The following is a 12,917-nucleotide window of genomic DNA, read 5'->3' as shown; positions in this document are numbered from 1 at the left end:
GGGTGGGCACCGCACCCCGCCGGGCCTGCATCGATGGTAGATGGCAACGGTGCGTGCAGAGCGGGCAGGGGAGCAGAGGGGCGGGAGGGCTGCCGGGTCGTGGGAGCTCTGGCTCTTGGTGCAGGATGTCCCCTCGCGGTCGCCGCCTACACCAGCTGTCTGTCTCTCGGGACCGAACCCACCACTAAAGGGACTCGTTTTGGACATCCTACTTTCGAGAGCTCTTCGTGGTCCTTACCCCGCTGACTGGTAGCGGGACTCTTACTTACGCCGGTCCTGGTACCGCCTCGCCTGACAGCTCCTTCAGCTCGCTCCCCCACCCCTGCCCCTGCCGGTGCTGCCTCTCCCTGGGGTGCTCCAGGAACCGCCCCGGGAAAACTCAGGTTCAGGGAGCCCGTGTTTGCTCCCCTGCAGGGCTAGAGGTGCCCGTTTCCTGCCATGTTTTCGGGTTAACTGCCGCTCTGCTTCATTCTCTTCCAGAAGAGTCTAACGTCTCTGGTCTGTGGGTGGCACTCCTCCCAGGCCTTCAGCGATGCTCTGGTTCTGCTGACTCGTTTTTCTGGTATTTCGGTTGACCTTTGGGAAGAGGAGATGTAAGCGTAGTGCGCGCACTCGGTTCCGCCTTCAGCTGGACACCCGCGACGTCACCGCGTTAGACCCTGCGCACTGGCTGTCCCTACCGACGGTCGTTTACAGAGTTTCTAGGTTTAATTATTTTATACTGAGATGCCATATTTTTGGTACATTTTTCTGATGATTTCCATAGCATAAATTCCTAAAGGTGTAATTTCTGAGTCCAAGTATATGTGCACTTTTAAGGCTTTACATTACTCAATTGTCCTCCAGAAAAAAAAAAAAAAATCTTACATTCTCAACCAAACAATGTGTGAAATGCTTGGTCCCCTACACCCTTACCGATAAAAGGAGTCTTCGTTTTGGTTTCATTCCCTGGCTTGATTTTGATTTTTAAATTTCCATCCTTTTAAAAATTAAGTGAGCTTGACCCTAAAACAGTGATTCTTCTATGAATTGTCTGTTCGTGTCATTTGTCTGTCTCTGCAGGATGTAGTTTTTCCTATAGGTATGGAAAAGCTTGCTCTATGAGAAAGATTAACCCTTTGTAAAATGGTGAATTATTTTTCTACATTTTTCTTTTGCCCTTTAAATTTTGTGTTTATCATACTTAAAATGGCTTTTTTATTATATAAACAATATACGCTATTCCTAAAGAACTCAAACAATAGATAAAATACAAATAACAGTAACAGTCACCTCAAACTCCACAGCCCTGTGACAACGGTTACATCATTAACCTTTGGTGACTGCCCTACAGCTTACCTCTTTACGCATGCACGGTCGCACACGCACGTGCACACACGTACATGAATGGGACTGCATCACATGTGTCATTACTGTACACACTCCCTCACCACACCAGATGTCACCCCCGACCCTCGCCCCGGTGCCCATGGGCGCCTATGCTAGCGACCTAGAGTGTGCACATCCGTATTTTGCCCCAGACCGATACATAGCTATACATACGTACATAGAGACAGGTCATGGCTTCGTCGTCATTATTTTCTTTTACAGAATTGGAGTTTATTTTCCTGCCTCTGGCTTTTTTCCTTTCGGCACGGGCTCCTGGACTCCAGCCCTGCAGGCGATCCGACAGAGCCCCATTTCACGCCGTTCCCCAGCCTTCCCCTCCAGTCCCCGCCCTCCAGGGGCAGGTCTGCCGCACACATCGCACACATCGTGCACATGCGTCCTGGGGCCGCAGCGCTCGTACTTTGTGGCGTAGATGTCGGGTGTGGGGTTACTGGCCAGAGGACCCCACATTTTCACTATTAGTAGCTGTGGTTAGATTGGCTCAGACCGGCTCACACAGCACGTCCGGCTCCCGCCGCTGCTGGCCTCTCATGGCTTCTGCCTTAGTGTCATCTCGGAGTGACCTTCCTCGGCTCCGAGACCGTTTGGACATTCACCTCTGTTTTCTTACAGAACGTCTGTACTTCCACTTTTTCATACGTAAAACCTGAACCCAGCTGTCCATTATTTAACCAGATACTATGTAGGTCACATGACGGTGCCATTAAATGGCTACAGCTTGAATTATATTTTTTTACTGAAAGTGCACAAAAGGCACTTAATATTTTTAAAAGTCAGGTTACAACTGTTTTTCGACATTTCCAGAAAGTTGCTCTCTCACACACACGTCTGCCCTCCCAAGAGGAAGTTGTTGCGGCCAGTCGACCTCCCCCTCCCACTTCTGTGTTCTGCTCTGCGGTTATTTCTAATAACAGGAAAACATAGATGTTTTTGTCTTTGGTTGACCTGCGTCCTTCCCATGTTTTGCCGTGTTGATGAAGCAGTAACAGGTTACGGTTTGTTTAAGAACTCGGAGGAAATAGTTGATTCAATTGATTCAACTCCAGTCTCAGTAATAGATGTAATAAATATATTGGACCATTTTTATAATAGCTGTTTTAAAGTCTTTGCCAGATAATGCCAACATCTGTCATCTTGTATCACCTTCGGTGTCTTTTAATTGTCTTTTCCCATGTGATTTGAGATTTTTCTGCTTCTTTATGTGTCTAGTAATTTTGGGCTGTATCCTGGACATTTCAAACATATTGTTATGATAGTCCGGCTCTTGTTTAGGAATCCCATTAACATGTTGATATTTTTGTTTTAGTAGGCCATCAGCCTGGTTAGGTTCAAGCTGCAAGTTGTGACCTGCCTTCCACGAGCTGTGGTTCCAACGTACGTTCAGTTTTCAAAGGCTTCGTGGCCAGTTCAGATATTTCCAAGTGGCGGCCACCCGGGAGTCAGTCTGGGAACTGAGCTGTGGTCTGTCGGTTCCATTCTCAAGCCCTCCTTATGCCATTGAGGGTGATACCTCCACACGTGCCGCTCGAGGCCGAGCCCAGTGGTTCACAAACAACCCTTCGATGCCGTTTGCCCAAGCCCCGCCCTCTCCGTGGTCTCCCTAGGTAATTTCTGGTTCTTTGGCACCCTTTTTTTCCTCCCTTTTTTTGCTCTTCGAGCCAGAAATCTGAGGCTTCAGTGTTCCTGTTCTGCTGCACACTTTATGCCGCTGGTCCCATGTCTGGGACCCAGCGGAAGGACCAAGAGGAAGAAATGATGAATCGCAGGTTCTGGTCTGCTTCTCCAGTCCGCCTGCCGATGTTCATGCATCAGATTTCCAAATCGCTGCCCAGTTTTTACAGCTGCCTTCAGGGAATGTGCTCCCAGTATCTTACCAGGACGAGGAAAGTCAACTTCATTTTAACACCTTGATTGAAGTGTAATTAACCAACAGTAAACTTCACATATTGCAAACACTTTAATAAGTTTCGATATACACAGATGATCATGAAACCGTCACCACGCTTAAGACAGTGAACACGTCCATCGCCCCCAAAGTGCCCTTGTGCCCCTTGTGACCTCACCCTCCCCCACCCTGACCACCATGTCCTCAGGCGACCACTGACTGGCTTTTCGTCATATAGATTAGTTTGCATTTTTTGTAAAGAGTGTATTAGATGCTATATACTCTTTTCTCACTCAGGGTTATTTTGAGGTTCAGCCATGGTGCTCTGTGTTCGGTAATTTGTTCCTTTTTATTGCTCAGTAGTATTCTATCGAATCTGTGACATGACGTGTATAAATTCGCCTGTTGATCCATATTTGTGTTGCTTCCAGTTTGGGGATATTATCCAATTTGAGTCATTATTACGCATAGTCCTTGTCTGGACATGCAGTTTCTCTTCTTTGGGGTAAGTACCACAGAGAGGGACAACTGGGTCCAATGCTAGGTATATGTTTCGCTTTTTAAGAAACTGCCAAACCGTTTTCCCAAGTGGCCGTACCGTTCGCCACTCCCGCCTGCAGCGCATGAGGGCCCCACTTCCGCCCGCGCCCCCGGCCCCCGACATGCTCAGCCCTGTTGCCTTCGCCCTTACAGACAGGGTCCATGTGTTGCTCTAGTGACTGACAGTGCCAGGCCTCTCCCCGTGCGCTTCTCCGCCGCACATTCTTCGGGTGCAGCGAAGCGCTCGGCCGCGTCTGCTCTTGTTTCAGGGATCGTTCGCCGTCTTCCCACCGGGTTCTGAGGGGTCTCCGTATTTTCTACACGCAAGTCCTTTCTCGGACGTGTGCTTCGCAGATGTTTTCTTCCGGCCCGTGGTTTTTCTTTTCATCCTTTGAACACCATCTTTTGATGAGCAGAAGTTTTAAATGTTAACAAATGCTGATTTACCAGTGTGTTCTCATATGGAGCATGGTTTGGGTGTTACATCTTAGAAATCTTTGCTTAGACCAAGATCACAAAGATTTTGGCCTATTTTCTTCTAGAAGTTTTATAGTGTCTGGCTTTACTTTTAGATTTATGATCCATGTTGAATTGATTTTTGTCTCTGGTGTGAAGCATGTGTCTAAATTTATCTTCTTGTCCGTGATGTCCAGTCGTCTGAGTACCATTGGTTGAAAAGACCATCCTCTCTCTCATTTACTTGCCTCAGCACCTTTGTTAAAACCGAATCCACCATAAATGTAAGAGTTTACTTCTGTGCTCTCAGTTCTGTCCAGTGGATCTAAAGGTCTGCCATACCAATGCATCATGTCTTGACTATTGTAGCTTTCTAGTAAAATTGGGATGTGTAACTACTCCAACATTGTTCTTTTTTTTTCAAGTGAAGGGATGTGTTTGCCATTCTGCGATGCATTTAGAGAAGTGTTTAAATACACATGTAATGAAGATGTTTATAAGAATGAGTTGTATGTGCATGATGCTTTGAAAAGTGTGTTATCACGGAATGGATGTGATAGCCCTTCTGTAATGCATTTACAGAAGAGTTTGTAAACACTTGTAATGGTGATGCTCATAAGTGTGGTGCCTGCTTACTATGAAGAGAAAAGTGTACTTTTTTATTGAGCTGTAATTGACATATAACATATTGGTTTCAGGTATACGGCATAATGATTTGATGTATGCATATATTACAAAATGATCACCACAATACATCTAATTGACGTACCATACATAGTTGCAGTCTATTTTTGCTTGTGATGAGGTCTTTCTGATCTACTCTCTTAGCAACTTTCAAATATACCAACAGCTATAATGAGTGTTTTTTGTTTTACTGTCCTTGTCTGCAGTTTCAGCATCTGTGACCGTTACGGGTTAGTTTCACGAGGTGGCCGTTCTCCTGACCAGTTCATTTCCCTGCCTCTTTGTGTGGCTGGTGATCTTCGGGCGCCAGGCAGTGTGGAGTGACATCGTTGGGGGACGCACCTTCTTGCACGTCTGTGAACATCCCTGAGCTTTGTTCCGGGATGAGTCACGTTCCTTGGAAGCAGCTCGTCGCTTTCTGGTCTTGCTTTTGCAAGCAGGTCTGGAGAAGCGCGTCCTCCAAGGCTGGCCGGCTGGCCCCACTCCTGAGGGAAGGCCTTCCTGAGGGTTCTTGCCTGCTGTCCCGTGAGTTATCAGTGCCTGGGAATGGCTGGTGGGGACTCTTCCTGGCCCTGTGTGAGGGTCCCGCGCTGTTGCTAACCGCTTTGGGTGGGTCTCGCTGGCCTCGGTAGTGACCTCACACGCATGCGCTGGTCAGTTCTCTGCTGGACGCTCAGCTCTCAGCCGGGCTCCGGAAAGGGGTGACTTTATAGATAACCTGTCTTCTCGGTATGCGGCTGGGAGGACCTCCTTGTCAGCTGTGGACATTCCAAGGGAAGTAGAAGCTCCCGTCTAATAACTTTTAATCCAACTAAAGCCCTGTGTTCTTTATGTTCTGTGAGCATCGACTCGTTCGTTAATCGACATTTGATTTATCAGCGCCTCGGTCCGGAGTCCTGTCTAGATGTCCCCTGCACTCCCCGCTCATGGTGCTTGTTACCGTGTGTTCTGACCGCCCGTTCGCTTCTCCTGCCCTCACTGGACTGTGCATTTCACGGGACGGGGCCCCTTTCTGCCGGCTCGCTGGTGTTTCCCCAGGCCTGCCCCTGCTTGGGACGCGGGAGGCACCGAGTACTTGCCAAATGAGAAGCCGGACGTGCGATGAGGTTCCCAAATTGTCTGGTCTGGGGTCATCATCAGATTACAGTGTGGGCCACGCCTCTGTCCCATGGCAGAGCAGCACACGTGCCACCCTAGGCATGAGCTGGTCACGAGGCCTTTGGTCTCAATTCTCTTCTTCCCCTGACTCAGAACATCGGGGTTTGTGCCTCTCAGCCCTTGCTTTGCATGTCCCCCTTAGGGCCACCAGCTTTTGCCGAGGCCTCCTGGGAGGGGTCCAGGCCCTTCGTTTCTGTTGTTCCTGTCACACTTGGCAGAGCCGCGCTCTTCCCTCTCGTCATCGTCCAGCTCCTCCTTATTGGGTGTGGCTTTGCCGTCCCTTCTAATGTGGCTACATTGACAAGGCGGGTTTCTGCCAAATTCCTCATTTCACTGCGACGCGGCTCCCGCTGCCGGCTCAGAAGGTATCGACACTTTGTAACTCAAAATACCTGACCTTTCACATTGTATTTTTATGAATTCTTCAGTGTCCTGAGTTCTCCTTCTAGGTTAGTATTTTTTTTTTAATATTTTTTAATGTTACAGTTTTAAAATGTATTGATTGGAAATGTTAGAATCCAGGCATTATTCGGCTGGATTTTTGCTTCGCGAGTGTTTTTTCCCCTTAGTTTTCTTTGTTTTTCTAACTCTCTGTGCGGCATTTTGTGAGCGTGTTTGTCCTGGCTCTAAGGTGTCTAATCGAGCTACAGCCAAATTGAGACTTTGTCACGTTGTGGTTAATGTTTCACACAATTTACGTTGACACTTCGTGCCTCCCCTAGCGTTAAGCCTGTGCAGGAGCCTTTCTCCCCCCAGGCCCCCGGGGACGCCTTCCTCCGGCCCAGCCTTCTGTGCCTGGCCGCCGCCTTTAGTTCTCCGATGTCCACTTGGGGAGCGCGTCCATCGGGAAGCCTCGCTGGACACCCCGACGACGTCTTCCCCCTCCCGAAGCTCAGTTTATGCCCCTTTCCTATGAGAAAGGTGCAGAGCCACTCTAATGAGCACGCGCGTCCGTTGTCTGCCTAAAAGCTTGAGCAGTTCTCGTCCGTGCAAAGACCCTGTGAGCCTTTCCCGAGGGCGTGCTCCGCGCCGCCCCTTTCTGCGCCAGTGCAGAGTCCGTCACCCCGTCTTGATGCTCTCCCTTGAACTTCATGCGCGTGGCGTCACATCACGTTTATGCAGCTTTCTCTTTTCATTCAACATTATGTTTTGGAGATTCATCCGTGTTGACGAAGTAGCTGTGGTTCGTTTGTCTTCACTACTGGATAAGTATTTCATTGTATAAACGGGCCAGATATTTTCCAGTTTGTCACTCTTAGAAGCAGTGCCGGGCGTGCGCGAGGGTCCCCCGCATCGCCTGGCACAGGGCGCGCTGGGGCTCCGCCTGCCTTGGCTCGCCAGGTGCCTCCGGGTGGTGGATCAGCTCACGCCGCCCGCAGCACGGGGGACGCGGGGCGCTCTCTGCTCTGGGGGCCCCGGCTCTTGGTATCTCCAGACTTCTTACTTTTTGCCAGTTAGGTGAGTGTCAGTTTGTATCTTATTGCGGTTTCATTTGCATTTCTTTAATTACTGGAGAGAGTAAGTATATTTGCATTTTTACTGGTTATGCGGGTTTTTTCAAAGACTCTCCTATTTATCTCCTCTGCTCATTTTCATCTTAGTGGTTTGTCTTTTTCTTACTCATTTGCAAAAGTTTTTTTACATATTATGGATACTAGTCTTTTGTTCAGTTACGTAAATATCTTTTCCCAGCCTTTGTTTGATTTTTTTTTCCATGTCGTATTCTATTACTTTGAATTACAAATGTTTTCTATTTTAATATCATAAAATTTGTAGTCTTTATGGTTTGTGCTTTTTAGCATCTTGTTCAAGGAGTGTTTTCTCACACGAAGATCATAAAGATACTCAAGTTCTCCTTTTAACAGTTTAGAGTTTTGCTGTTGTACAGAGATCTGGTTAGCTGCCCATTTGGATGACTGATTGTTATAACTATTGTGACTGTAAGTTATTAGGACAACTTACAATAATCGTGGTTCCTCGGTTATATACAAGCTTCGATAAACGCATGGGTCTGTTTCTGAACTCTGAATCCTGTGCCCTTGGCTTATCTGTCCTTTCTCAGCAATCTGGACAGACGAGCTTCGTCGCAGACGCACGTCTGCACAGCACCCCTGCGTAGCCTCTCGGGTCGCTGGTCCCTGGCTCCCGCGATGGCCTTCCTCCTCCCATAGGCTCCTCGAGTTGTTTCAGCATTTCGTCCCAGAAATGAGTAGTCGACTGTGACAAGCAGTCGCTAAGTGTTCCTGGAGGCACGAGAGCGCCAGGACGTCCACCTCAGTCGCCGCGTGGCGGCTCCAGCTCACGTGTCACCGGGGGGCGGGGAGGGGGGGCGAGTCAGCGAGTCAGAGGATAACTCAGTCGCCGGTTCTTACAGCGCGCACTCACTTGGCGCAGGACTGTCCTCCAGCGCGCTGCACGCTCGGGGCTGTGTGCGTGAGGCGTGACCTGGCCGCCTGCGCCCTGCGGGCCAGCCCTGCTCGGTCCCCATCTCTCGTCTCCCTCAGCACCCCAGCAGGTCTCGGGGTAGCTCCGGATTCCTGCGGTGGGGACAATCTTGGCTCTCCGCGGAGCCCGCAGACGCGTGTGGGGAGGCAGGTCTTGGCCGTTGTCGCCCTCGGCAGCATCTCCTTGCACAGGGCAGGAGCGTCACCGGCCACCCTCGGACTGATCCCGGTGGCCAGAATGGGCTCTGGCGCCGGCTTAAAGGCGGGGCCCTTAGTGAAAACCTGGGGGCCACTTTCTGAAGGAAAAGAAGAAACTGCTGCGCGGCCCAGACAGCCAGCGTCCTCCACAAGCGGCAGGGCTGTGGCTTCTTTGCTGCCGTCAGCAGGCGTGAGGGTCACGCACGTCAGACCGCTCTGTGAGATGAGCTCCATTTAGCCGATCCCCTCCGAACGCCGTTCTCATCTTCGGTTTTCAGCAGTTTGATCGCGATGTTTCTGGGCCCGATTGTCTTCTAATTTAGCCTCTTTAGGGTTCTTAAATCTAAACACACGCCTTCCACTAAATCCGGGGAATTTTGAGCCTTCGTTAATTTTGTTCTGTGCAGGTAGCTCTTTCCTCCCTCAGGGGCCGAAACAGCACAGTGACACTGTGCCATCCGCGGAATCCCCCGGGTCCCCGAGGCTCCGCGCCTTCTCCTCCGAGAGTTTTCTTCTCTCCCGTGCGTTAGATGGTTTCTATCGCTCTGTCTTCACGTTCACGGGCTCTTTTTTCTGTCCTCTCTAGTCTGTGGTGAGCTTGCCATTTGAATATTCGGCATTATTAAAAAATGTCTGTGATTCTAACATACAGAAAACTCGAGAGCCACTCGTCTGTACCTCCGCGCCTCGGTGTGAGGGTGGCTGCCCCGCCTCCCGTCCCGCAGGGTCGCCGGGGCACCGACGTGTGCCGTCAGTGTGCACCGTGGTCCCCACAGCCGAGCGGGTCTAGTCAGGGAGTCCAGACCGACGGGAGCCCAGGGGAGCCGCCCCCAGACACGTGGTGTCATGGTCCAGATGCTGCCGTAACAGGAATTCTCATGATTCGATTGGTAGAAACCGGCCGGAGGCCGGCCAGCCAGCCGTCCAGTGCGTGGCGGTGGCCTGTCACTGTCGCCCCGAGTCGTAAAGGTATGAAGGTGCTTGAGAGGCGATGCCCGTGATTTCTAGGGCTCACAGACACATTTGCCACCACCCAAGGGCAGGCTGCAGGCGCAGAGACCAAGGCTGGGACCAAGTGCCAAGAGCCATGGGGAGGGGTGATCAGAACAGAGGGGCCAGAGCTCTCGTCTTCAGATGCGATTTTAAAGGCAAATGCAACATACGAATTTCACAAACATCTGTTTAGCGTGTTATATAGGAATTTTTAAGTTAATTAAATTTATAAGTTAAGCTTCTAGTCAAAGAATTAATGTGTATAATTATGATAAGGGTCGTAGGCTGGAGTCAGAATCCTTTTCATATTTGCTTATTATACTCCGTGGCATGCCCAACCAAAATTATGTTTCAGTGTTAATATTAATTATTAACGTTTTTATGACTAACACATTGGCATTAGCTATTTTGTTAATGTTTAATAAAATGTGACGTATTTTAAATATCCTTAAATGTACAAATTAATTTAAGAGCAGATATTCCAGCTAAAGCTATTCTCCTTTTATTATTAACAGAATATCCAAGGTATCTCCAAGCACCCAATTCAAATCACTAAACCTCAAAATTTTAAAGGTAACACATTTCTTTCTATTTTGCTGAAGTCTTAGGTAACATTTTTTAAAAACCTACGAGTGTTCGTGATTGGTTTTCTACACAACTAACTGCTTTGCTTTCCTGAAGTTCTCTGTGTTTGCATGACCAAGATTGAAATGCACACTGAAAAATAAAATTCAGCTCAGGCAATGAGGCACCTCCCTTTTAGCAGCTTACAGACAAGACAGAGCACAGTCCCTCCTAATGGTCCCCTCACCAACCTCCCAGTAAAGCAGCAGCAGCAGAACTGGCCGTGTGGAAATCTGAAAGTCCCGGGAGGGTTTGTCGATGCGCCCGGCCTTCTTGTTTCCCTAAGCCACTGCCATTGTCAACACTGATGGCTGCATTTCTGAAAAAGAAAAAGGCCGAGGCCAAGCCCAGCACGTTCCCCACAAACTCCCACCCCCCCTTACTTTGGAGCAGCTGCTGGGGAGGGTCCCAGGGCACGGCAGGACAGCGAGGCCTAGGGAGCGGCCCTTTTAAATACACGCAGTCTGGCTTAACCGAGCTCCTGGAAGGTGACCATAAGCAGCCTGGCCTCCGACTGCCCTTTGCAGTGCCCTGGGGGTGGAGGCGGGGAAGGGGGAGGGGGCCCTTAGCACCCTGCTGCCCTCCCTCACTGTTCTCCAGGACCTCCAGGCCTGGTGGCTCTGACCAGAGACATTCCAGCGTCAGCATTCAGCTTTCTCTTCGTTAGGATTCTAGATAGAGCAGAAAATTTTACAACAGAAAATCAATTTGCTTTTGGTAGTAATACGATATTTTTAAATTACGTTAATGAAGATGTTCAGAGAAGCCCCAAATCTAGACTCCGTTGACTTTAGAATGATGTTACATAACTTTAAATGAGGCATAGCCGCGGATCACGGCCAAATTCACCAAGTGCCCTGCAATAACCTTCAGGGAAGGAGCGCGGAGTCCTCACCGTCTCCCCGAGGGCCATGTTCGTCTCCTCCGAAGGCCACAGCTTCCTCGCAGCAGGTAGGCGCGCGCCGGGCAGGGGCAGGGGCGCCACATCCCAGGCAGTTAAAGTACTTAGGAGTGGCCTGGTTCGGAGGCGCTCGTAACACTCGTCCCCGACACAGACCCCGAGGGAACCGTTTGTGCGCAGTCAGTAAGGACGCCTCCGCCCCCACGTCTAGATCCCAGTGCCTGACGCGGCCCCACGCGGCCCCCTCCTTTCCCCTCTCCGTCCTGTCAGCCCGGGCTCCCTCCGGCCACCCTGGTGTCCTCCAACTGCCCGGCTCAGGCCCCGTGTGAAACCCTCGTCCGCAGAGATCGTCCTGCTCGCTCCTTCGCTGCTTCCCTGCCTTTGCTCAGTGCCACCCCCTTCAGGAGGTGCTCGCTGATCACCCACTGATAACAGCGCTGCCCTGTCCTGCCCTCGGCCCTCCCGAGCCGCCTCCTTCCTGTCCGCTAACACACCCTCACATTATCCCCCTGCTAGAGCTCCCCAGGAAGGGGGCCGAGGTCCGTTTTATTTGCCAGCACATCCCAAGCACACGGCCCGGCACACAGTAGGCCCGTTCTAAAATCCGCATGTACAGAGTGAACGGGCGCAGCCTACCACGGCGGCACAGCCAGCCGCACGGAAGAAAGAACAGGGCCCAGGACTGGCAGACGCCGGGATGGCCAGTGGCCCTGTGGCCCAAGGGCCCCGGCAGATGGGGGGGGCCGCCCTGCCGCCCCCTGGGGAGGGAGGGCCGAGGGCGGGCCGGAGCCTGGGCAGCGGCAGGGGGGACGTTGCCGGTGGATCCCGGGCTGATGCAGGACTCCGCTGAACAGACTTTTCACAGATCGAGTTGCGCATTCTTGCGCACTTATCTGGGGACCCAGAGCTTCTGAAGCTGCTCCAGGAATCTGAGAGAGACGCGTTCTCCACGCTGGCTTCGCAGTGGTAAGACACACGAGCTCGAGCTCGCGACGCTATCAGATCTGCAGGAATGAAAGGCCCGAGTTATCGCGAGGCTATTTTCATAAGAAAGAATCACATTTTTCTCTAGCGGTTAATCTGTTTGAAAAGAAGAGTAGATAGCTAGGATGCCAAGAGCTTCCTAGTTATGAAAACCGATAGCTCTTCACCACTAGAAAAGGAGCCGATTGCTAAAGAATGTAATAAAAATATGGGAAAAATTAAAAGCGCAAGTCACGCGTCGCCTCCAGATGAGTGCCAGTGCACGGGACACGGCGCGGGGAGCCGGGCGCTCGCCCCCTGCGGCACAGCGGAGTGGACGTTAATGCTGCTGCCCCAGCCGCCAAGCGACAGCCCTGGCTTACGAGAACTCCGGAGGCAGCGGCCAGGTTCTGCTGGGCAGCCCCACAGCATCGTCCAGGGCCCGGGTCACTGTTCCAGCACGTTGGCGTGTCTTCATGGCTGTGGCATACCTGTTGCCCGTCTCCAAAGCGGGAGGGAGAGGGGGGTGCGGGCTGCCCGCCCACGCCCTGCCCGCCCCCCCCCCCCCCCCCCCCCGCATCCCACGGTCACCGCTGCTGCAGCGGCTGCAGGGGGCCTGCCGCAGGGAAGGGCCGCGCTGGAACGGGAGGCAGGGTTGCTCTCCCCAGGGCCGGCACCTCAG

At 51.3% G+C, this 12,917-nt stretch overlaps 1 protein-coding gene across 1 annotated transcript in view; it reads left to right on the top strand.

Moving 5' to 3' along the window:
• Nucleotides 1-12,917, top strand: part of POLN (DNA polymerase nu) — an 84,987-nt gene that overhangs the window by 41,300 nt on the left and 30,770 nt on the right. Inside the window, exons 15-17 of the mRNA XM_016159234.2 lie at nucleotides 10,263-10,320; nucleotides 11,245-11,322; nucleotides 12,127-12,238. Of these exons, the coding sequence (XP_016014720.2) occupies nucleotides 10,263-10,320; nucleotides 11,245-11,322; nucleotides 12,127-12,238 (248 nt within the window). The remainder of the gene's footprint in view (nucleotides 1-10,262; nucleotides 10,321-11,244; nucleotides 11,323-12,126; nucleotides 12,239-12,917) is intronic.

This window comes from Rousettus aegyptiacus, unplaced genomic scaffold, assembly GCF_014176215.1.
Source record: "Rousettus aegyptiacus isolate mRouAeg1 unplaced genomic scaffold, mRouAeg1.p scaffold_m13_p_10, whole genome shotgun sequence".
NCBI classification, from domain to species: domain Eukaryota; kingdom Metazoa; phylum Chordata; class Mammalia; order Chiroptera; family Pteropodidae; genus Rousettus; species Rousettus aegyptiacus.
This window is presented reverse-complemented; position numbering and strand designations above follow the sequence as displayed.